This window comes from Piliocolobus tephrosceles, chromosome 19 (assembly GCF_002776525.5).
Source record: "Piliocolobus tephrosceles isolate RC106 chromosome 19, ASM277652v3, whole genome shotgun sequence".
Taxonomy (NCBI): domain Eukaryota; kingdom Metazoa; phylum Chordata; class Mammalia; order Primates; family Cercopithecidae; genus Piliocolobus; species Piliocolobus tephrosceles.
In genome coordinates this window covers 2,025,261-2,049,037 of record NC_045452.1, presented here as the reverse complement: position 1 = coordinate 2,049,037, position 23,777 = coordinate 2,025,261, and the positions used below count along the sequence as shown (strand labels likewise).

The window sequence follows — 23,777 nt, the reverse complement described above, 5'->3', positions numbered from 1 at the left end:
ACCATCCAGCTTTCACAGTTGTCGACACATGACCAGTGTTCTGTCAGTAATACTCCAGCGCACTCCTCCTTCACCACGGGATTCTTGCAGAGCGAGTTTCAGGCGGCATTTCATGCATAAACATTCAGTTTAATGTTAGGTGACGGGGTTTCTGGTTGTTGTGAATTCCATAGCTGACTGATGATTGCTTGGTTGAAGAATTGTCTTCCGGGATGGAGAGTGATAGAGGGAAGGGAGTTTGACCAAGAAGCAGTAGTTGGTGTTTATGGGAGCCTGATGAGGGTTCACTTGTCACTGCAGAGACGGCTTTCAGAGGTCCAGGCAGCACTGACAGGATCAGGCTACACTTAGGCCTCTTTACGACCACAGAACAGGTCTGAGCGTCCATCCTGGCCAGGTCCAGCTCAGGCTGTTTCTAGGTGACTGCATGGCATGCCCTGAGATGATGGCCTGAAATATGAAGTCAGAAGACCACCACGTGGATGGTCCCTGAAGGGGAGTTTTTTAAGTCTTGCCTGGTCTCATTGGTCTCAACGTGAGAATCAGCGAGCTCATGTGATGCGAAGAATGGAAGCAGAGACACCAGTTGTGCTGATTCAGGCCTGTGCAGTTCCCACAAGAGTCTCACAGCTGAACTTCAGGGAGTCCTTTGTCTTTGCAGGGTGGTGTGAATGCAGTCCCTTTAGTCTGAGCTGCGGTACTACCTTATCTGACAGCAGAGAGGGGGGTGAGCTGATGAGCACGTGCCAGTGACAGAGAGCTCCCTCTTTCTACCCAGGAACCTTGAGCTGTTTCTCAGCACTGCCATCCTGTGTGCCTTCAGGGAGAGCCAGGACAAAGCTGTTTATACAGCCCACTCTCCCAAAATCATAAGCAAGATATATCCGGTTAGATGCTTTCTAAAATTGTCTTGCTGGTTATCTGGGACTACATCAGGGTTATATTGCTGTTAGTAAGAAATAGCCAGTGAAGCAGTTCGTACACCTTGAGACAAGGTGAAGACTTAAATCTACCACCTAGGCAGAACTGTGGTTATTGGTCAGCATTCGATAGGAAGCAGTCTAGAAGGCCAAGACCTGGTTTACTTTGCCTTTGTGTTTCTTTTTTTTTTTTTAGAGGGCAGGGGCCATACCTTCGGTGTATGCTGTTAAACGCTAAACCCATGTGGCTACTCAGTGTTGAACAAACAGTCTTTCTAGGACCAACCTGAGTGTTTGTGTTTTGGCTTTAACATCTTGTAGTGGTGGCTGAAAGGACCATCAGGGCCACTTAGAAACCGTAGGCCCCACTTTCAGAGAATAAAGACTTGGCTCAGTGTGCCAGGAACCTCCAAAACAGAAAAGGAGTTTTTCAGTCCTTTGTTCTTCTTTGTTTGTGGGTTTCTATGGAGTCCTTCAGAGTCTCATTTTACTATTTTGAAACCCTCTGTTTCATTTTCAACGTATTCCTTCCCAGCCTCCTGAACTACCATTGCTCCCACCTCCATGTCTTTTTGGCACTCAAGCTTTTTTGGTTTCTTCCTTTGGGTGTCATGAGTTACGCAGGGCTGACTGTTTCATGTGGTCCCATTTGACAAAAGCCATTTACTACCCAGAAGATAATGAAATGCCCTTTCAGTTCACAAAGTACTGTCACATATGTGATACTCAGAACAACCCTGAGGCAGATTGGATAAGATCAAAGGAATAGTAATTATTCCAAGCAAATGGAAAAGCCATGACTGTGTGTTTAGGCAGCAAGGTCTATGTTCTCTTAGGAATAATCCACCCCCCTCCCTTTTTTTTTTTGAGATGGAGTCTTACTGTGTCACCCAGGCTGGAGTGCAGTGGTGCTATCTTGGTTCACTGCAACCTCTGCCTCCCAGGCTCAAGCAATTCTCCTGCCTCAGCTTCCCGAGTAGCTGAGGTTACCGGCGCACGTCACCATGCCTGGCTGATTTTTATATTTTTAATAGAGACGGGGTTTCACCATGTTGACCAGGCAGGTCTCGAACTCATGTCCTCAAGTGATCTGCCCGCCCCAGCCTTCCAAAGTGCTGGGATTACAGGTGTGGGCCATTGTGCCTGACTGACTTTCCCCTTGCCCCTTTGAATGGCATAAAAGTTTTGGTTTTGTTTTTTCGTTTTGTTTTGTTTTGTTTTGTTTTGTTTTGTTGAGAAGGAGTCTCGCTCTGTCGCCCAGGCTGGAGTGCGGTGGCGCGATCTCGGCTCACTGCAAGCTCCGCCTCCCAGGTTCACGCCATTCTCCTGCCTCAGCCTCGCGAGTAGCTGGGACTGCAGGCGCCTGCCACCAAGCCCGGCTAATTTTTTTGTATTTTTTTAGTAGAGACGGGATTTCACCAGGTTAGCCAGGATGGTCTCAATCTCCTGACCTCGTGATCCACCCGTCTCGGCCTCCCAAAGTGCTGGGATTACAGGCTTGAAAGTTTTGGTTTTGGAATGTGGAGTCACTTTAGGGGGAAGGAGAAGCTGTGGCCCTGGGTCATATAGGATGGTTCTGGCCCCGTGCCAGAGCTTCTCCATCCCTACCCTCCTCTTTCTCTGGAGACAGGACTATGCCGACACAGAGCTCCTGCTTTCCCGGGAAAATGTGGACCAGGAGGCTCTGCTCAGCTATGCCAGGGAGGCGGCAGACTTCTCCACCCAACAGCAGCTGCCGTCTCTGGATTTTGCCATCAATCACTATGGGCAGCCCGACGTGGCCATGTTTGACTTCACTTGTATGTATGCCTCTGAGAACGCCGCCTTGGTGCGGGAGCAAAACGGACACCAGTTACTAGTGGCTCTGGTCGGGGACAGCCTCCTAGAGGTGAGTGCTAAGCATGGCAGCGCTCTGTGGTGGGGGCAGGAATAATTAGGAGTGAATCTGGGCATCCTAGGTCTTGGAATGAGCGTCTGCAGTGTTGTACAACACATGTAAACCCCCTGCAGGAGTCACACGAGGAAGTAGGGGAGCGCTACAGGCCACTGGGAGCCCAGGCTTATTAAGTATGAATGGAAATTCTGCACCTTTTTTGACTTGCTCCCTACCGATCGGGGAAGCAGAGCAGTTTGTTACTGAAACTGTTGCCAAACGCTACTGTCAACAGCAAACTCTTTGTTCCCTAGTTTATTTTTCCTGTTTTGAAAGGTGTTTTATTTTTTAATTCTTTGTTGTATGTCTTATTTACAGCCTTTCTGGCCAATGGGAACAGGAATAGCCCGGGGCTTTCTTGCTGCTATGGACTCTGCCTGGATGGTCCGAAGTTGGTCTCTAGGAACAAGCCCTTTGGAAGTGCTGGCAGAGAGGTAATGGGAAGTAATCCGGGGTTCCTTTCATGAGAAAACTGGGAAGAAGGAGTGGTTTACTCTTCAGGCGGAGTGCAAGTTCTTCCTTCTCTTTCTGCTTTCTTAATTAAAGATGTTTTCATGTGGAAAAGAGGAAAGGCGAGATAGGGTTTCATAAAATCATAGAAACCTAAAGATGAGTCTCCCGGACTAAGTCTTCTCTTACTCCTTTCCAAGATAAATTTCTTACTGACAGAGAAGAAATTAAAAGTAGCTTTGAATTCAGAGGAAAAATGCCAAACTGCTTATAAATGTTTCTCAAACCCCTAAATGGGTTATGTTGAAGCAGATTTTTGCAAATGCAATAAAAATCCTGTGATTTGCTTTCTGATAAGGAACTAATGCCTTGACCAGAATAATTGTGAGACAAGATTTCCCGGATGAAATTGGAAGTTGATACCACTTTATTTTGTCTCTTATGTAAGGTATTCTGACTAAATATGGTGATAATTCTTTTTTTATGTTGATTATCTTTAAAATTGAAGTAACTATTGGCATGCTTGAAAAAATAAAAGAGTAAATGTGTGGCCTTTTGAGTTGGAGGCAGCGTCTGTGGGCACTGACGGTGTTGTGCCTGCTCTCTCTCCTCGGCTCTTACCCGGTCGGTTCCCACGGGATCACTGCGAGTGGGTGTGGGGAGCGGGGGCTGACGTAGGGCCCAAGAAGACTAGTCAAGGATGAGGATTTGTCGGGCATGTCAGGTGACTTGCTGGGCTGTCAGAATTACCATGAAACGAGAGGGAGATGTTCGTGATGCTGGTCCCAACTCAGAATATATTGCTGTGTTATTGCAGGGAAAGTATTTATAGGTTGCTGCCTCAGACCACCCCTGAGAATGTGAGTAAGAACTTCAGCCAGTACAGTATCGACCCAGTCACTCGGTATCCCAATATCAACGTCAACTTCCTCCGGCCAAGCCAGGTGAGACCTTCCTGTCAGCATTTACATCTGGGCCCATCTGCAGGACTGATGAGAATGCTGATCTATTGAGATGCGTGCACCTATTAATACCACACATACAAGGATGCTTTTTTAGTAATCCAGATAGATGTCGCTCTGAATTGGTAGAAGTAGATACTATTTTGCATTAACAGATTGAGAGCTAAGGCATAGAGTTGTTAAATGACTTAGAGAAAATCAAATGTGATAAGAATCCAGGCCTTTATGCCACGTTTCCTAATTCAAATTCTTATTGTAGGGAAGAGCATTCGCCCCATAGTGAGGAGAGATAACTTCCACCTGTGTTGTTGCTGCCAGTCACCTGTGACTTACATTCTCTGAGCCTCAATTTCTTTACCTGAAAAATGGGAATAATAATCCCTGACTACTCAAAGGATTATTGTTAGGACAAAAGAGTTTGTTCACTTGAAAGAATTTGTTCTAGTGTAATTTTTTTTTTTTTTTTTTTTGAGATGGACTCTTGCTCTGTCACCCAGGTTGGAGTGAGGTGGCGCAATCTTGGCTCACTGCAGCCTCCGCTTCCTGGGTTCAAGCAATTCTTCTGCCTCAGCCTCCCAAGTAGCTGAGATTACAGGCACCCACCACCACACCTGGCTAATTTTTGCATTTTTAGTAGAGACGGGGTTTCCCTGTGTTGGTCAGGCTGGTCTTGAACTCCTGACCTCGTGATCTGCCCACTGCGCCCAGCCCCTGGTGTAATTTTCTGTTCACCTTCTACTTGAAGTTTCCACCTTTAGGCCTCCTGTTAGAGGCAGTATCATTAGTCCAACCGAGACTCTTAGAGGGAGCCTTCTGTTAAGAGGCAGCGTCCGTCATTAGTTCAACCAAGACTCTTTGAGGGACCTCCATGGCCGAGTAACTCATTTTCTTTTCTTTTCTTTTTTTTTTTTTTTTTTTTTAGACAGGGTCTTGCTTTGTTGCCCAGGCTCTCTGGGTGTGGTGGCACTATCTCGGCTCACTGAAGCTTTGACTTCCTGGTCTCAAGTGATGCTCCTACTTCAGCCTCCCAGGTAGCTGGGACTACAGCTAATTTTTAAGTTTTTTGTAGAGACGAGGCCTCCCTGTGTTTCCCAGACTGGTCTCAAACTCCTGGCCTTAAGCAGTCTGCTGTCCTCGGCCTCCCCAAGTGTAGGGATTATAGACGTGAGCCACCGTACCCCGCCCTGTGTGTAGCTGATTTGTAGCCCAAAGTCCCGTAGTTAAAATGTATTTGTTTTTCTTCAACCCCACCTTATTTCATAAAGGATTTAAAGGTCATCATCCTAGCTTCTGTCTGGACTTTGCCCAGCCTGCTATCCCAGACTTTCCTTTCAGCCATTCTTCTCTTACGTAGGAATTTGTTACTTGATATTTGATTTTCCTTCTGTTTGACTTTGTAAATTTCTGCCAGGTGCGCCATTTATATGATACTGGCGAAACAAAAGATATTCACCTGGAAATGGAGAGCCTGGTGAATTCCCGAACCACCCCCAAATTGACTCGCAATGGTGAGTTCTGGCGGTGGCTTTTTAAAATGCAGGCAGCCCCTTCAGAGAAGTCTGTACTCATTCACCGAGCCATAAGGTGCAGTCCGAGGCCGTGGCTGAAGTACTGTCTGAGACAGTGGCTCTCAACCAGGGGTGATTTTGCCCTCCAGGGGATACTTGGTAGTTGTGTGGGAACATTTTTGATTGTCATGATTGGGAGTGGGTACTCCTGGCCTCGAGTGGGCAGGAGCCAGGGAGTGGTCAGGAGCCAAGGATGTTGCTAAACATCCTGCAATGCACAAGACAGGTCTCCATCACACAGAATTACCTTGGCCTGAGGTGTTATGAGAGCACAGAGAGAAACCAGATACAGATGCTGGGCAGAGGGGAGAGGAGAGAGTGTGAGAGCTAAGGTTTTGGGGGAAGACTTTGTGGAAGAAGTCTTTGGCTGGGTCCTGCAACATTGCCAGGATTCAGTGACAGGTGAGGACCACTGCAGATTTTGTACGTATCGAAGGCCCTGAAGACTTTTTTGAAAGAGAATGACATGAGCACACCTGGTCAGCCACACGTGAGAGGGGATGGAGGAGGGAAGTGCCAGAGGCAGGGAGACCAGGTCGAAAGACATAGCCATGGTCAGGCTGAAGGTGGTGAAGGCCTAGATCTGGCCCTGATGCTGAGGATGAAGAAGGGAGGAGGTAGTGGAGGAGACCTCAGACTTTGGGCCAGATGCAACTGAGTCCCAGGCCAAGCTTTGCCGTTGGTGAATTGTGCGGCCTCGAAGAGGTGATTGAATAGCTCTGAACTTCGGTTTCCCTGTCTGTGACGTGGGGGCAGCAGTGTCTACCTCACATTGTGATCATGAGTGCCAGGCCTCCGGTGGATGGTCATTCCCATTGTTGGTTATGTGAGAGAGAATGGTAAGGAGGTGAAATCAATGGGCAGGGCCAGCTGATCGCCTTGTGGGGCAAGAGGTGAGTGTTTGTAGATGGTGCTACATCAGTGTAGGCAAGGCAGAGGGAGGGCTGAGAGGGTTGAGTCATTTGGACATTGTGAATTTGATGTGCCATTGGGATGCCAGGGTGGATGTGAGGACCAGCAGGCAGTCGGAAACATTTGCATTTTTCTCCACTGGAGCGTCTTCTCTTTGAAAGCAGAGAGTGTATCTTTATTCACTGTTTTTATTTTAGAGCCTGGAATATTGAAGTTGCCTATTACATATTGGATGGTTGGATATACACATAGGAGACAGATCTGAGTAAAAGCTCATTTCTGAGCCAAGAGATGGCACCAGAAAGTGGTTTTATGTGTTATTGCAGAATACATTTTCACGGTGAAAAACCTAAATGAAACAGGATTTTCATGATGCTTGGTTTTTATCTTGTGTTCACAAATTACTAAATGACTTAGTACAAACTTCAGTTGCCCTCGGTGAGGGAACAGACTTTCTTGGATATAAATAGTTCATAGATTCTCTTGAATGGCCCGTATCAGAGCTCTTCTGATGTGATTAATAGTAGGATTTTTAAAGAGGCTGTTCAGGTTTTAGAAGACATTTCAATGAACTGCAAAAAGCATCCCAGCACATGTGTTTGCCTATTCAGTTTTTCAGGGTTGAGAATTCATAGTACGAGGTGCTAGGCTCCTTTCGGGGACTGTCTGATCTGTGTTGGGGCCCCGGTGTTGTCAGCAGAGCCCTGCAGGGCTTCTTCTCTTGGCGAGTTACACAGTGCCTTGGAAGTGCAGGGGCAGGGCCTGGTGCTTTGGGTTGAATGTGCCACCCTATAGGATGGAGCCTTTTCTCCTCTCCTTTTCCCAGTGCTACTTTGGAGGGGGAAGGCTTCCTCAGCCAGATGCCGGCGACTACCTGGGAACTCAGAGCTGCTGCAAGCCAGGCTGGCCACACAGTAGGTGGCGCTCCTCCACCTCAGTGCCGCAGGGACAGCGGGCTGCGGCTGTCAGGCTGTGGTCCTTCAGGGTGCTGCGGGGTGGACATTGACCTTAGAGTCTGGATAAACTAGTAGTTTCTTTTCTTAGAATTCACTGTCATGATGCCATTTGCATAACCTTATTCCTAACTGTTTTCTTTGAATGGAAACTAGTGTTGACTGTTTTGTCCCTACCCTCAGTAATTTTTCAAAGTGGACATGTGTCCTGCAAAGAGGATTCTCTGTCAGCGTTACCAGGTGACCACACCTCCAAGAATAATGTGTTTTGTTGTTTTAGAGTCTGTAGCTCGTTCAAGCAAACTGCTGGGTTGGTGCCAGAGGCAGACAGATGGCTATGCAGGGGTAAACGTGACAGATCTCACCATGTCTTGGAAAAGTGGCTTGGCCCTTTGTGCAATTATCCATAGATACCGCCCGGACCTGATGTAAGTTGTGATCAAACTTTGTGTTTTTTTAATATTCCCCAAGGATGTCAGACCACTCTGTTATCAAGTAACATTTTGTCCTTTTTCCTAGAATGAGGTTCATAGTATGATACTTTCTCTAGAAGGCAGTGATTTTGATTTCACTACATTTGAAACTCTGTATGTCATGTATTATGTAGCTCAACCCAGGAATGATTTTTATGTTTATTTTTTTCCAATAAGCCTTTTGCACTCCTATAGCTGAGTTTGAAAAATCACAACACTGATAAGTCAAAAACTGGTTTGGACACCCACCTGGGCCTGTTAGCTTCACACAGAGGAAAACTCTGTTTATTGACCCCGATTGAACTCTTAGTTTCGGCCAGCTATCTCTCAAAATCTTTTTTTTTTTTTTTTTTTGAGACGGAGTCTCGCTTTGTCCTCCAAGCTGGAGTGCAGTGGCGCCATCTCGGCTCACTTCAAGCTCCACCTCCCGGGTTCATGCCATTCTCCTGCCTCAGCCTCTGGAGTAACTGGGACTACAGGCACCCGCCACCACGCCTGGCTAATTTTTTGTATTTTTAGTAGAGACGGGGTTTCTCCGTGTTAGCCAGGATGGTCTCGATCTCCTGACCTCGTGATCCACCCCCCTCGGCCTCCCAAAGTGCTGGGATTACAGGCGTGAGCCACCGCGCCCGACCTAGCTATTTCTCAAATTCTGTGGGTCACAAGGGAAACCTGGCTAGAACATTTGGCCAGCTCAAGGCAAAACATCATGAACACTAACAAAGCAAAACATCATGAACACTTAACCAATTCATGATGGTTCATTGGTATTTTCTCTGTGTTAAAGACTGCATTTTTTACAGACATACTCTGTTGTCCTACCCACCTATCCCAGTGCCATCTCCTTTGGCCATTCTCCACTCACCTGTCTACAGAATCAGCACTAGGGTGACCCCAGGTCAGCTGTGGGGGCCAGCACACTTAGGTTCCCCCATTGGCATTTGTTACCACGGAAGCCAGACAGAAGGATTCAGAAGCAGAGCATGTTGTGTTATTTTGGTTTCCTGTCCTTTCCATCATGAGGTCCACTTAAGAGGCCAGTTTCTGTTTGTTTTGTTTAATGATTGCTTAAAGAATCCTGCAAGATACAGTTGCTATTTATATGATGGTTATAAACTGACGAGGCAGGAGCTGGTAAAAATAGCCTTGTGCAGTGTGGATTACCACTGGGGATTTCTGGTGTGCTTGGATGGAGGTAAGTGACCTCTGCTGCTCCTGTCACTTAGCTCACCCAGAAGTTGATAACAAGTAAGTAAGAATAGGGCTGATTCACTCCCGCCAAAGAAAGGGGGTGGGGCAAGGAAGAGCAGCTTGGGAAAGATTGTAATCAGTGGCAGAGGATGGGCAGGTGAGTCAGCTCTGTTCCGAATGGAACAGGCAGAAGTGGTTGAGGGAGCCTAGCAGGTGGGGGTGGAGGGGCACCGGGAGAAGATTAGGGGACCGTCTTCTAGGAAGGCAAAGCAGCAGAGAGACAGCGCGGCACTGTTCAGCAGCAGTGGGGTCATAGTTTCGGAGGCTGAACTTACAGTGAGGGGGAGTTTGAGAAAGTGGAAAATGCTGTGGGGTCCTAGGTTAACACAGAATAAGGGCTGCTGGGTTAGCCTGAAGTCATGTAAAGAAGAATGCAATCAGTCTTCTGAAAAGCAAGAGGCTTAAACCCAGTAGGAAATGGCCATTAATCTAAATAGAAAACTTAGCAATGGAAAAATTTTTTGAGGAGGATTTTGGAATTTCCCCTCCAGGAGAAGGCTAAGATGTATCAGAGCTGATTTAGTACCTTAACAGCTCGTGGGGTCTGAGGGCCATGGTGGGTGACAGTCCCAGGCCTGTAGGGGTAATCTGATCCAAATAAGAGATGTATCATGTTTTCACATTAGTTTAATATGGATGGGCCATACGCAAGGATCAAAATATGTTAAAGATAAGATAGTTCCTATTATTTTTTATTTTTATTTTTAGAGACAGGGTCCCGCCCTATTTCTCGGGATAGAGGGCAGTGGCACAGTCATAGCTCATTGCAACCTTGAACTTGCAGGCTCAAGTGATTCTCCTGCCTCAGCCTCCCACTTAGCTAGGACTATAGGCACATGCCGCCATGCCTAGCTAATTTTTAATTTGAATTAAATTTTTAATTTAAATTAAGCTCCTGGGCTCAAGCAATTCTGCTGCCTCACCCTTCCAAAGTGTTGGGATCACAGGTGTGAACCACTGTGCCCAGCCAGTTCCTATTCTCAAGCTCACATTTTAGTAGTAAATTTGTGTTACCAGAAAAATGAGAGTAGTTTTTCAACTTTTTCCCTTTATTTTTCCTTTGGTGGGTTAACCTTTCATCACTTCCTGAGGTTACTTTGCTTTTCCTTAGTAAAAAGAAAAAGAACAAGAGGTGATATAAAACAGGTTTGTTCGCAGATGTCCATGATGCACAGCACCCTGGATTTTAGCTGAAAACAGAGAAAGGACGATGACTCCAGGATACCGTGTTTCTGTTTAAGGACAGTCAGCCTATCTTGATACGTTTTCCTTGTCCTGTTTCTCAGAGATTTTGATTCTTTGGATGAGCAAAATGTGGAGAAGAATAACCAACTGGCCTTTGACATTGCTGAGAAGGAGTTGGGCATTTCTCCCATCATGACAGGCAAAGAAATGGCCTCCGTGGGGGAGCCCGATAAGCTGTCCATGGTGATGTACCTGACTCAGTTCTACGAGATGTTTAAGGACTCCCTCCCCTCTAGTGGTAAGGCCTGGGAGGAGCTGCTGCACGGCCCCCGCTGCTGTGCTGTGGCCTGGCTGTTCCTTCCTTCCTCTCGACTGTCCCGCAGCAGTGCCGCCAAACACGAAGTTACTCTGTGTTTTTACCAGTTAGCTGTCAGGGAAATCTCTGGAGCTTTGCTTCATTACATTTCCCTTCTCTAGTAGTATGTTCTCAACCCCTCATTCTTTCCCAAATCTTTCTTGCTGCATTTATAAAAATGCAGAAATCGTTCCTGTACTAAGTCTTTTTCCGTGACTCCACCACCTTCTAGTGCTTGTGCTCTCAGAGCCAGCCTTTTTGAAGAAATGGTTTGTGCTTGTGGCCTCTGCTTCTGCACAGCCCAGACTTCGTAACAGGTTATAATCCGGCTTCTCTTCATACTGCGCTACCGCAGCTGTTCCCCAGTGAGGAGGATTCCCACCTCCTAACTCTTTTCTCAGTTCCCGTCTCTCACGCACTTGCTTTTCTGCATTGTTGGGTGCCAGAGAACGATGTCCCTTTTCTTGGAATTCTCTCGTCTCCTCCACGTCTGTGATCCTGAACCACACTTGTCCCCCTTCTTTCTCCTGTCACTGTGCCTTCTCTGGCTTCTTTCTACTCCTACCTCTTAGCACTTCCCAAAAGTCTTTGCTTGGCCCTCAGCTTGCTGCCTCAGACTCTCATAGTGCTACAAAAAATATCCCTGTTGTCATTAATTGTCACTTAGAGTAAGTGTAGCATGAGGCTAGAGTGTTGGCTGTGGGGTCTGACCTGGATTTACAGTATCCCAGGCTTCCACTCTTGGCCTTAGGCAAGTTACTAAATTTTCCTGTGTCTCACTTTCTGTCAACCTGTCTTGTAAAATGGGATAATGGGTGTAAAATGGGGATAATATGTATAATTACATTGTGATGTGCCAAGAAGGATGTTCGGCCAATGGAAATACTTAATAAATGTTAGTGATTTACTATGAATTAGTGACTATTTTAAAAATTACTGTTGTTGTTAATGAAACATTGAAATCCAAAACACCTGTGTTACCACCTTCCAGTACTTTCCAGCCCATGTATTCTTGTAGGGATCTGTGGCTTTTCCTGGTTAGCCGTGCCATTCTTACAACAGAAAGCCACAGCTCTAACACTGATGTACCCATTCAGTGCCACCCCTGTCTGTGTGCAGCTCAGAGCGTGGCATCTGCATACACTAAAACCAGGAACCCTGAGTTTATCGCCTCTCTGCTTTTCTCTCTCCCTCCCTGTCTGTCTGTCCTGAAATTTTTATCACAAAAACGAGCCTTTAGTACTCTGCTGTTAACTAACAATCACAGCCAGCTTCTAAATTCTGAAAAGCAAAAGTGCAGGTTTTGGTAACTGAAGCAGATTGGGAAGAAGAGTCATTTTTGCTGATGTGGATGAAACAAAGAAGGCTCAGTGTCCATACCCAAGTATGCATTTCCTCCGTGGAGTTTCCTGCTGAGGCCACGTGTTGTCATAGCTGGTGAACCTTTAGACCTTTCTGAGGCTCTGCGAACCATCCATAAGGGAGAGTAGTTTTGGTCGGGATTTTGCAGTGCCCTCAAGGGCTGTGCTTGAACATCTCTGGTTTCTGTTCCCAGACACCTTGGACCTAAATGCTGAGGAGAAAGCAGTCCTGATAGCCAGCACCAGATCCCCTATCTCCTTCCTAAGCAAACTTGGCCAGACCATCTCTCGAAAGCGTTCTCCCAAGGTATGTGCAGGAGTCGCTCGACCAGCTGCAAAGCTAATGGCAAGGTATGTGTGGCTAGAATAATGCGGTTTCCCTTCTCCCTTGGTACAGGATAAAAAGGAAAAGGACTTGGATGGTGCTGGGAAGAGGAGAAAGACCAGTCAATCAGAGGAGGTGAGATTCACTTGGGGAATTGCTAGAATGGTCATGTGGAATAGCCCTTTTTGGTTAAAATCCTTCATTTCCACAATGGTATTGCCAGGTCTTTTCCTATTCATCCTTTATGAGAATTTCTGCTGGGCTTTTTCTTTTCTTTTATTCTTTTTTTTTTTTTTTTTTTTGAGGCGGAGTCTCGCTCTGTCGCCCAGGCTGGAGTGCAGTGGCCGGATCTCAGTTCACTGCAAGCTCCGCCTCCCAGGTTTATGCCATTCTCCTGCCTCAGCCTCCAGAGGAGCTGGGACTACAGGTGCCCGCCACCTCGCCCGGCTAGTTTTTTGTATTTTTTAGTAGAGACGGGGTTTCACTGTGTTAGCCAAGATGGTCTCCATCTCCTGACCTCGTGATCCGCCCGTCTAGGCCTCCCAAAGTGCTGGGATTACAGGCTTGAGCCACCGCGCCCGGCCTCTTTTCTTTTTTTCTTTTTTCTTTTTTTTTTTTTTTTTTGAGACAGAGTCTTGCTTGTTGCCCAGGCTGGAGTGTAATGGCGTGATCTGGGCTCACTGCAACCTCCACTTCCTGGGTTTGGGTTCAAGCAGTGCTCCTGCCTCAGACTCCCAAGTAGCTGGGATTACAGATATGTGCCACCACACCCAGCTAATTTTTGTTATTTATTTATTTATTTATTTAGAGACAGAGTTTGGCTCTGTTACCCAGGCTGGAGTGCAGTGGTGCAATCTCGGCTCACTGCAGCCTCCACCTCCAGTGTTCAAGCGATTCTCATGCCTCAGCCTCCCAAGTAGCTGGGATTACAGGTGTGCACCACCATGTCCTGCTAATTTTTGTATTTTTAGTAGAGATGGGGTTTTACCATGCTAACCAGGCTGGTCTCAAACTCCTGACTTCAAGTGATCCACCCGCCTCGGCCTCCCAAAGTGCTGGGATTACAGGCCTGAGCCACCGCGCCCAGCCAGGTCCCAGTACTCTTTATATGGCCCTAGCTTGAGACTGGCTGTCCCCTTGTGGACACGGGAGCTTTGAGAGCTGAGCCAGACCACTAGCCCCCGTGCCAGGTCCTGAGCGCACTTCTGTGAGGGAGGGACGTGGGGGGAGCCTCCTGTCACAGTGTCGGGTTCTTTGGGGTTGGTATTGACCAGGAGGAAGCTCCCCGGGGCCATAGAGGAGAAAGACCGACCCTGGTGAGCACTCTGACAGACAGGAGGATGGACGCTGCCGTTGGGAACCAGAACAAAGTGAAGTACATGGCGACCCAGCTGCTGGCCAAATTTGAAGAGAATGCACCCGCACAGTCCGTCGGCACACGGAGACAGGTAAACCCAACCCGTGCCTCACCCACACCGATGTGGTCAGGCCACACAAGAAGGGGGGATCTTTTCTGTCCATTGAGATGGGCTGTGTCACAGACCCTGGAGTTCACGGGCTCAAGACGGGCGTCTGGCTTTCGCTTGCCTGACTGCAGCAGAGAAGAGCCCTTTATCTGCTTGCTTCAGGCTCTGAGGGTCACTCTGTCCTCAGCATTCCGACCTGGGTTGTCCCCTGACAAGAATCAGCAGAGGGGTCTAGAACAATCTGTATTCATATACCTGTACATCTCTGCACGTTTGCAGATATATTTAAATTTAGAGAAGTACACACTTACTGAGGAACATGCTGAGAAGTACAGTAAAGGTAATGAAGCCACCTGTGATTCTCTTAATTAATTTTTTCCTGCCCTTCTTTCTGGTCTTTTTTTTTTTTTTCAGTGTATTCTTGTTTTTGTAGGTAAGGTCATTCTTAACATATACTTTTCGATTCTCCTTTTTTCATTTCACCTTAGGCATTCCCATGTTGTCCCTGACTCTTTACAAGCACCTTCTAGAATGTGTGGGCATCAGGCTTCTCTTAGCTGTTGCTCTAGTGTTGGATGTTCGAGTTGTTTCTCATCTTTCATGATAAGATACAGAGATAAACGTTCTATGATAAAGCTTCTTTTGTGTGTTGCAGCTGTTTCCCGGGATATTTTCCTAGGAATATGAGCATTGAGTGCTAAGTGGCACTCCCACACACCATGCATGAGAGTGCATGGCAGCAGCTTGTGGCTTGGGGTGTCTTTGTTAGGGTGTGTCACTCCCCTTGCTTGTCTAAAAGTCACTCTGACTTCTTACAAGAAGTGGGGCTGGGATTTTGGAGATTCACACTGAAAGTGTCTCATAAATCTCCATGATAACTGGAGAGAGCAGCCGGAGGGCAGCGGCCCCTTCTCTGAATTTCCCTTCACTCTCTTTGTCTTCTCCATGCCCATCAGCCATTCTTCCTGTGGACCAGATGGGTGGAAGCAGCTTTGCTTGGAGTCTGGCCATAATTAACTACCTGCCACATCTAGTCTTTGCACACCAGCCTTTTCATGCTGTGGCTCACAGAAAAGGTGACGATATTCATTGATGAACAGTTGAGGTTGTCTGGAGGCTCTGGCAGCCCCAGGTTCCCCTGCCTTGGGAAGGCTGGAAAGCTGCCCATTAGAGGAAGGTTGCCTCTAAGAGAAGGTCGCTTTCCTCATTTTGGATGGGAATATTAGTTTTCCAAATCAGAATTAGTGGTTTCGACTCAGAGAACATTTAGCTTGGAAAAGAGATGATGCGTATTACAGCTTCTGTTTTCCTTTTTCTGTCCTTTTGCATTTGCTTTTGGTTTGGGGGAGGCTGTTTGCTTTGCTTTAGAAGTGTAACTTTCTAAGAATGAATCCTCCCTCTTCCCCACAGTTCACAGGTGTGGGACTGTCCCCTCTGAGTTCTTTCTGTTCTTCTCCCACCTTAATGTACTTTTATTTTGTTTTGTCTCCATGTCCTGTCCCCACCCACACTTGGCCTGTGTGTCCCAGCTGACACAAGAGCGTGGGGCCAGCCAGCCGTCCTGCTGCCTGCCTGGGCAGGTTCGCCCTGCCCCCACCCCGCAGTGGAAACAGGTAAAGGAACTGCCAGGGCCAGGATGGGTGCTATCTCTCCAGGCCTTCCCACCCGCCTCTTGAGCCAGCCAGGGTTCAGGCCTGTACTCTGGAATCTTAGCTCATGAGGGCCGGAAGTCTCTGCTCATTCGAGTAGTAGCTTTGGGAAAACATTGAGCAGGCAGGACTGATTGACTGCATGATTTATGTAACTCCTGGGGATTTGAGAAAGCGTTAACAGGGAGACTGTTGATTTGGTTTGAAACTCGCTGAAGCGGTGTGGTAGGCGGCTCACCTAGGGGTACCTGAGCTCTTGGGTTTGCTGTTGTCCATCCATTTGTCTCAAGCTGACTTTTTTCCAGCATGTCTCCTCGTGACCCTGGGAGAGAGAATTCTGAGTATGTCAAGCCTGAGAGTTGGGGCGTGGAGCCTTTTAAATGGGAAAATGTTATCCAGGAAAATAGTCTGGAACTATGAGTTTGTGTTTGTTTTAAATCCTGGGTGAAAGTATTCCTGGATGTTTTATTGGTGTTCTCTCTACATTTAAATTAATGCTTTTGGAAATTTTCACTAAAACCTTGGCAGGATCTCCCGGAAAACTGCGTATCCTAAGTGGTACAGAATAGGGCAGGTGATGGCGTGCACTTTCTAAGAGAAAACCCAGCAGAGCAATTGAGAGCCCTGACTGTGGTTCCTCCATGTCACAGATGAGCAAGTCCCTGCTCTCGAGTGGAGCCAGGGTTGGCTGCCTTGTAGTCTGATACCATTTAGGTCTGCTGAGATGCTGAGAGGGCCATGAGCTGGCCCTGGATGCCATCAGCGCCTTCCGTAGTCGGTCTCCCCAGCCTCCTGTGCTATAAAGTGACTTTATTGTCAGGAGATGCTGAGGGGTGGTGAGTTGGGTTTTATTTAAGTTACTTACATTTCGGCAAAAACGTTCCTTTCTAACCATTCTTTTGTAACATAGCACATTGAAGACAGGGCCCAAAAGGCTGAGATGGAATTTTGGGAGCAACGTCCAAACTCACAACAGAAGACAAATTCACCCTTTCTCTGTGCATGAGAGAGGTCTTCTGAAAAATCTAATTGGAAATTTACTTGCATTTTATTTTCTTAACCTTTGCCTTGATGTCTAGGTGGAAGATATGATTTGAAAGATGATGTTTAGTTGAGAATCTGTTGAAGGGGAAAGTGAACTCTAAATTGGATTCCAAAACCTCTTACAGTATTCATAACAGGTGCCTGAGGTGGGAGGAGCAGAGGGAGAGGGAGATCAGGAGTAACGCAGGCAAGTGGGGGAACGGGTGGCTGTGGCTGGAATGGTGCTGAGGGCCGCTGGAAGCATGCTCCCTGGAGAATGTTGGTAGTCCCTGCCAGCGCAACTTGTCACCTGAGTCAGTATGGTCATGGCAGAATAGGAGACTGGCAGGCTGTATGGGCAGTGGAACAGAACCATGAAAGTCAAACGCAGGTTCTATGGGATGGGCACCAGAGATTACAGTTGGAGACAGTAGCTGGGCAGATGTATAAATGAGACTTGATTGGTGAGAAATCGTTAGCGGTGAGAACCCCGTTAGGTTCTTTGGTACCTTAGGGGATATCTAGTAGGGATCTGCGAATTTACCAGGTGGCAGGGAAGTAGCACTGTGAACCAAAACTCACAGTTCTTATGTCCATGTGAAATGTATAGTATTCACATAGAACTTTCCCAGCTCTGAATCATGAATTTGGGCATTCTAAATTTATCTCCTGAAAGAGTTGGAGTTGCAGTGTCAGATACTTGCAGAAACCTGGGACAGAGAAACCCCAGTGATACCCGGGCCCTGCGTCTGATGCCTCCCATGGCTGGCCCTCCATATCTCCCTTCAGGAAGCGGGGCTGACTGCCAGCACCCCATTGTGACTCATAATGCTTCTCTGGAGGTGGTTCAGAGGCAGGAGGGCATTGCCTGGCAGGGCAGTAATAGCTGAGTTGACAGAAGGGCCACCTTCAGCCTAGGTCATCGTATGGAAGAGGGAAAATAATAGCAGCTCAGCCTGCCAGTGGCTTCCCTTCATTTCCTTCCTTTGTAAGCACTGTGGCTCTTCCCTTCCCCATCCTTTTGCCTTTTGATCTCAGAAACACATCCTGAAGGCAAGCTGTGTGCGTTAACCAGCCCTAGTTTGGAAGTAGATTGTCATGGGAGCTCTGAGCGAGTACGGGGCTATTTCCCCAGGCCTCGTGGCTTCCCTGTTCCCCCGCTCCCTGCATGCTGCCCTGGGCACAGGGAGATGTGAGTTTCCCTGGAAGATACCCGAGAGGCCTGGGAATGTGTGGTTGTTTCTCAAATACCAGGGACTTTGGGGCTTTGTAAATCGTAGACAGACTCTCGAAGGGAATACGGTGGGGGGGCAGAATGAGGGAAAAGCCAGGGACGTGTATATGGCATTTGAATGTTAGTGAGACACCTTTAATTTTGATGTAATGCTCCTGCCTTTCTTGCATTTCCTTGTTAGTTTCCTGAAGCCCTTTGAGCCTCCGTGAGTGCAGGGACTGAGGGGAGGGCAGCAGTGCCAGCCACTGTCACAGCTGTGCCCTGAAGAGGCTGCTGCTTCGCTGTATTGGATGCACATGACCAAGCCCTTGAGAGGGGGTCTCTGTGTCCCCTCTTGGTGGTTGGCCTGTTTGCCCTTTCTCTCTACTCATCAACAAGCCTATTTCTTATGTCCCCGGCTTCCCTGAGAAAACTGTTGTTCCCTGGCACCTGGAAGGTGCTGCGCTGCTGGTTCTCCCCAGTCCCGCAGATCACCTCTGTGGCTGTGCCTAGCAGAGGGTGCAAGTCCCACCTGGGGGCCCACGGGAGACCACTGGGCTGCCCTCTGAGGATGAAGGGGCAAGGAAAGGCCTCCCTGGGGTGCTTCTGACAAACGCCCTTCAGTCTTCCCAGAACCAGCCTCCAGGTGGCCACTATTTGAATAACGTTCTCTCTGTTTGTGTCTGTTGGTGTAAAAGCAACGGGAAAAGGAGTGTTCTCGGACCTGCCCCAAAAAAGTGATCACCCTGTCTCCTCCCCCTACTCCACCTCCCTGTCGGGCACATGGCAGCCAGCAGGTGATCCTCTCTGCATGCTCCGTGGTCCTGTCTCTGTCTCCCTGCCTGTCTGTGTAGGTGGCTAGTGTAGAGACCAAGTCAGTTTCCCTCTTATCAGCAGTAACTGTCAAGAAGAAAGGCTATGCGTAGAAACCATTTATGGTGGAAGCAACTTTTATGGCCCTCAAGATGGTGCATCCTACATTCACACCTGACCCTGGTCAGTCCTACCCACATCATGGAAACACGACTGTCCCACCATGAACTAGAAGTTCAGCTGTAATTGGTGTTTGTCACACGTCCGAGGCCCGGAAGCCCTAAGAGCAGCCTGTTTTTCTGAAACCCCACTGAAGGCAGCCCTTTTGTCTCGCTGCACAGTGAGGTGGGGTAAGGCCTTCGGGCGCTGCCACAGGGCTTCTCCACGTGAGTTTCGTTCCTTCTGATTCTGGGAGCTCTGCCTCTTGCCCCTTCAGCATCTTCCAACAAACACTCCTCCCCGCTGCACTCGCACACCAGGCAGAACATTCAGGAGCGGCCCCGTAGCCAAACTGGAATCTGGCTTGTGGGACCGGGGCCACGCTCCGGCCTCCCCCTGCCCGCAGAGACATTATGCTCACGGGTGCTGGATAGGAGCAGCCACGTCAGGAGGCCTTGGGACTGTTTTTCCACTGGCACACGGCTGTAAGGCGAACCCTCAGCCAGCCAAAGAGTAATGCAAGCAGCCTTCCCTGGTCCTGTGAGTGCAGCTCCTGGCTCCTCAGATGAGCAAGGCCATGTCCCTACCTACAGGTCTCTACCCGCTCACATATACCTTCCCATCCATTCACCAGAAACACATTCACTTCTCCCTTTAGTAAATTATTCTTTGGCCCGATGCTCCTATTCAGGGACCACTCCCCACTCTGGAGTTTCCTCTGGACTGCTGTCTTAGTCATTTATTCTAGCCAATTTCCACCTCCCCACCTTTCCTTTCTAAAATGTCTTGTTGTGGAATGTGTCACCCTTTTAACCTGCCTCTCCTTCTAAACCTTCTATTTGATGCCTCTGATCTTATGCCACTGTGTGAAAGAAGTATGCTTGTTCCACGTTTGTACTAACCATAGTTCGTTATTGATCTGTGTAGCTGGCCTCACTGGAGGCCGGCGGGGGCAGAGTGGCTGTGCAGAAGGTTGGCCTTGTGTCGTGGGATTTGATATGGATGGGATTACGGTTACCTGGGAATGGGGTTAGTAGGGGAAGGGGATATGTGTTGAACTCTGAATTTCTGCCCCTGAATTTCCCACTGTTGCTTAGTAGGTCCAAACAGAACATTATGCATGGAGCTTAAGTTTCTACTTTATTGCCAACAGACATACAGGGATCTTGATGCTGACAGCCGTGGCAAGCAGAGCCCCCACCGTGAGAGGGTAAAAGAGCATGAACCCGTGGCATGGGATGCTGAGAGCCAGACAGACGGGGCACGCTGTGGTGGTGGGGCAGCGGGAGGGGATGTGGGGGACGGCCCCCTCCCCTTGCTTTTTGCACACTCTTGTCACCCAGCCAAGAGCCAGAATTATTTTTGCTAGCAGTGTGAAGCAGTGCAGATAGCATTCGCTGTAAAGCAGGCACTCATCTGGCATTCAGATGGGATGCTGACCCTAAGTGTGTGTGTTCTGGTAAAGGGCCTTAGTGACTTCCCATTTCTGCCCACTGTTCCCCTTCCAAGACCATGCTATTTCTACCCCCAAAATATGTGCCAGTGGTAGAGTAGTAGCCTTGGACCATCAGATACAACTTCTTAGGGAAAGAGTCTAGATCAGTATTCAAGTGGCATTCAACAGTCACGGATCTTGAAGTGGAAATCCTAAGAGAGCCAAAGCTCTTACCAGCGTGAGGATTTTTCCAGTAGGGTGAGAATGAGGGGGAGAAAGGTAGGTGATGGCAAAATGGGGCTGTACCCGTGGAAAGCTTTAGTCTTTTCTGAAAACTAAGGGGGAAGTTACTGATTGCAGCTGGCCATCATATAATGTGAGGGATAGCCAAGATGCCCAGTTAAAGAAGCTGGCTTACTTTAGGAAACTTTTGTTCTTGTTGTTCGTACCCGTAAAGATCTCCAAGTGGCTGTAGCTCTGCAGCTACTGGGAAGAATCATCTCTAGTTGTTAATCTCACAAAAGCCATTTTGGTTTTTAACTCCCCTTCTGCTTTTGCTCTCTGAGAAATGCAGTTATGGCCAAGCAGTAAATTAGGTTGCCCCTCGGACCCGATAGGAGCTAATCATAGTGCCATCTTCCTGCACCCTCTCACCAGGCTAGCAGCGGGCAGTGTGTGTGCTGCCTGAACCTGGTGCTGGGTCGGGGAGAGGAGACTGGGCTGGAGGTGAGCGTCTTCCCCATCCCCTTTCCATGGCCTCGCCCCACTGTGCTCACCCTTTTTGGGGCTGCTCTCCCACGGCGCTGTGTGCCCAGCCTCTTTCTCCCTTCTTCCCAGGCTGTGTCCCCTCAAAAAGGAAAACAGCCCTTTTCTTTGAGCAGGGCAGTGCCCTCCATTTTGGGGATTGCATATTTAGTGAGAGACTGATAATGTTTAATGAAACAGTGCCTAAAAGAAGAAGGGAGGGGAAGGCCGGGCGCGGTGGCTCACGCCTCTAATCCCAGCACTTTGGGAGGCCAAGGTTGGCGGATCATGAAGTCAGGAGATCGAGACCACCCTGGCTAACACGGTGAAACCCCATCTCTAATAAAAATACAAAAAAATTAGCCGGGCGTGGTGGCGGGCACCTGTAGTCCCAGCTACTCGGGAGGCTGAGGCAGGAGAATGGCGTCACCCCAGCAGGTGGAGTTTGCAGTGAGCCGAGATGGCGCCACTGCACTCCAGCCTGGGCGACAGAGCGAGACTCCGTCTCAAAAAAAAAGAAGGGAGGGAAGCATGTTGAATAGGAGAGATTGGCAGTGAGAAACAATTTGAAGTTTAGGGCTGCTGTGCAGAGAGGGAAAGAGGTCGGGTTTTGAGCTCAGGAGGCAATAGTTTGCAGAGATGATTCTCTCTTTTTCCCTCTGAGCTGGTTTCTGCACTCCTCAGTGCAGGGCTCCAGATTGGATACTTTTGAGGACTTAAGTTCTTTTCTTGGACTTTGCCGCCGTCCTCCATAACCCTGCATGTGTACTCACCTGCTCTCTGCCCACCTCTACCCAGCCCCCCACTCCTCCCCTTGGCTGTGACTGCTCTGCCCCCCAGGAGGCTACTGAGTCTTCCTCTTGCTTCCTTCTGGCGGGTGGTGATTACAGCCGTCCTCCCCAGCTCCCTCTGGGTCCTGTGTTGCTGAGCCCAGGGCCAGGGAGCTGGCGAAGTGTCTGAAGCAGAGGCTGTTGAAGTACCAGGTAACTGCCACTCCATGTTGCCACTCCACGGAACTATGAAGTGCACGTTGTGACTGAGGTAGAGAGTGTGACCGATCTGACTTGGAGCTGGAGGAGCAGACGGCTTCCTCGTACCATGAGTTAACGCTGTCCTTCGGCCACCTGTTAATAGTTCATTCTGAACCTGGTGGGAAACTCAGCAGTTACTGGTTGCCAAAGCTTTCAGTCACTGCCTCACTCTCTGGGGACCGGGTTCCTAGCTGCATGGGCCCACGGCTAAGGAAGACCCTTGCTCAGTTTTGTTACATGTGCTATGTGCAATCTGCAGAGGTCTTGGGCTCAAGCCTTTTCTCCTCATCTTTGCTTGGGATTCAGCTGCCTCCTTGGCAAGCAGAGCTTCTCTGAGCACTAGTGGAAGGAAGAGATGCTGCATTTCTGGCCATTCTGTAGAAGGAGCAAGCTTCACGCTAGATTTGCTGTCTCCGCTGCCTGCTACTTCTAAGGCCAATGAAGTGATGGGGTGGTGGGAGAATCTTTTTGCCCAGGAGAAATCCCAGCTCAGGCCGGGGGTTGCTCTCTGCAGAGCACAGAGCATGTGAGTCAACAAGACCCCCGCTCCCTCCCCTCCTTACCCACACAGAGGGAGGGCGAGGCTGTGCTGGGTGGCCCACAGCTGCAGGACTGCGTTCCAGGGCGTGCTCTGCTGCAGGCATGAGGGAAGGACAGATAAAAGCAAAACGGAAGCCTTGCATGGGCCACTTATGCTTCTGGGAGCTACTTTTTTTAAGTATACATGGTATTCAGATAAAGGTCTAGAGTAAAAGGCTGTACAACTGCCAATCATCTTATGTTCAGAGGTCAGTGTGTGACTTAACATTTCCTTTAATTTTGTTTTTCTCCATCTTGTATTTTATAGCCAGAGCCTGAACCTCCTCGTCGATTTTTTGTCGACCAGTGGGAGCTTTCTCTTAGTCTCCGCTCCTCTGCCCGCCCCGCCTCTCCCTCCTCCGACTCCCTCCGACAGGTAGCATGGCCTAGGACTCACTAAAACTCTGCCCTCTGCAGCCTCCACTCACTTCACTTTTGCGAGTGTCATGTGCCCCAGGAGGTTGCAGCGTTGCTCACTTGGGCCTGTCTCCTGTAGGGAGCCGGCTGCATGTGTTGCTGTCTGCGTAGCTGCATGTGTTGCTGTCTGCGTATGTCGGTCTGGTGTGTGAGGGCTGTGGCACACTCCTCAGCTAAAGCGGCTGCTGGCTTTTGTCCAGCTGTATTTGACACATCCAGGTCTGTCAATGTGAACTGGCTTTGACGCTATTTCAACTATATCAAATAATAATAAACGTTTTTCGGCCCCTGGCTTTTTTAACTTCACGTCTTCCAAAATAGTATATGTTACAAAGTAGGAACCACAGTGTAATTAAATCACCTCAGTGGAGGGGTGACCATGCAGTATTCTGGCTGCCTGTTGTCATCATTTGAGGAATGAACGCGGCTGTCACCCGAAGTAGCGCTGGTCCAGTTGTAGAGTTTCTGGAGAGATTGGAAGGTCTCTTTGCCACTCCTGTTGGTATTTCCCATCCTGGGTTGATGCCGGACCTCCCGGCATACGTGCATGGTAGCATATGTACACATGTGGTGTGCAGCAGGATTGATCCTGCAATTGCT

The 23,777-nt window shown here is 48.6% G+C and overlaps 1 protein-coding gene across 2 annotated transcripts in view; it reads left to right on the top strand.

Annotated features, from left to right (window-relative positions):
• MICAL3 (microtubule associated monooxygenase, calponin and LIM domain containing 3) overlaps positions 1–23,777 on the top strand; it is a 1,031,057-nt gene that overhangs the window by 18,414 nt on the left and 988,866 nt on the right. The window contains exons 8-17 of one of the 2 annotated variants that reach the window (XM_031934616.1): positions 2,551–2,808; positions 3,172–3,287; positions 4,121–4,247; positions 5,677–5,773; positions 7,979–8,126; positions 10,709–10,905; positions 12,518–12,630; positions 12,721–12,783; positions 13,923–14,096; positions 15,644–15,727. In XM_031934616.1, coding sequence (XP_031790476.1) covers positions 2,551–2,808; positions 3,172–3,287; positions 4,121–4,247; positions 5,677–5,773; positions 7,979–8,126; positions 10,709–10,905; positions 12,518–12,630; positions 12,721–12,783; positions 13,923–14,096; positions 15,644–15,727 — 1,377 coding nt within the window. Of the gene's footprint in view, positions 1–2,550; positions 2,809–3,171; positions 3,288–4,120; positions 4,248–5,676; positions 5,774–7,978; positions 8,127–10,708; positions 10,906–12,517; positions 12,631–12,720; positions 12,784–13,922; positions 14,097–15,643; positions 15,728–23,777 lie in introns of those variants that run through there. The other variant, XM_026447143.1, reaches the window with a different exon arrangement.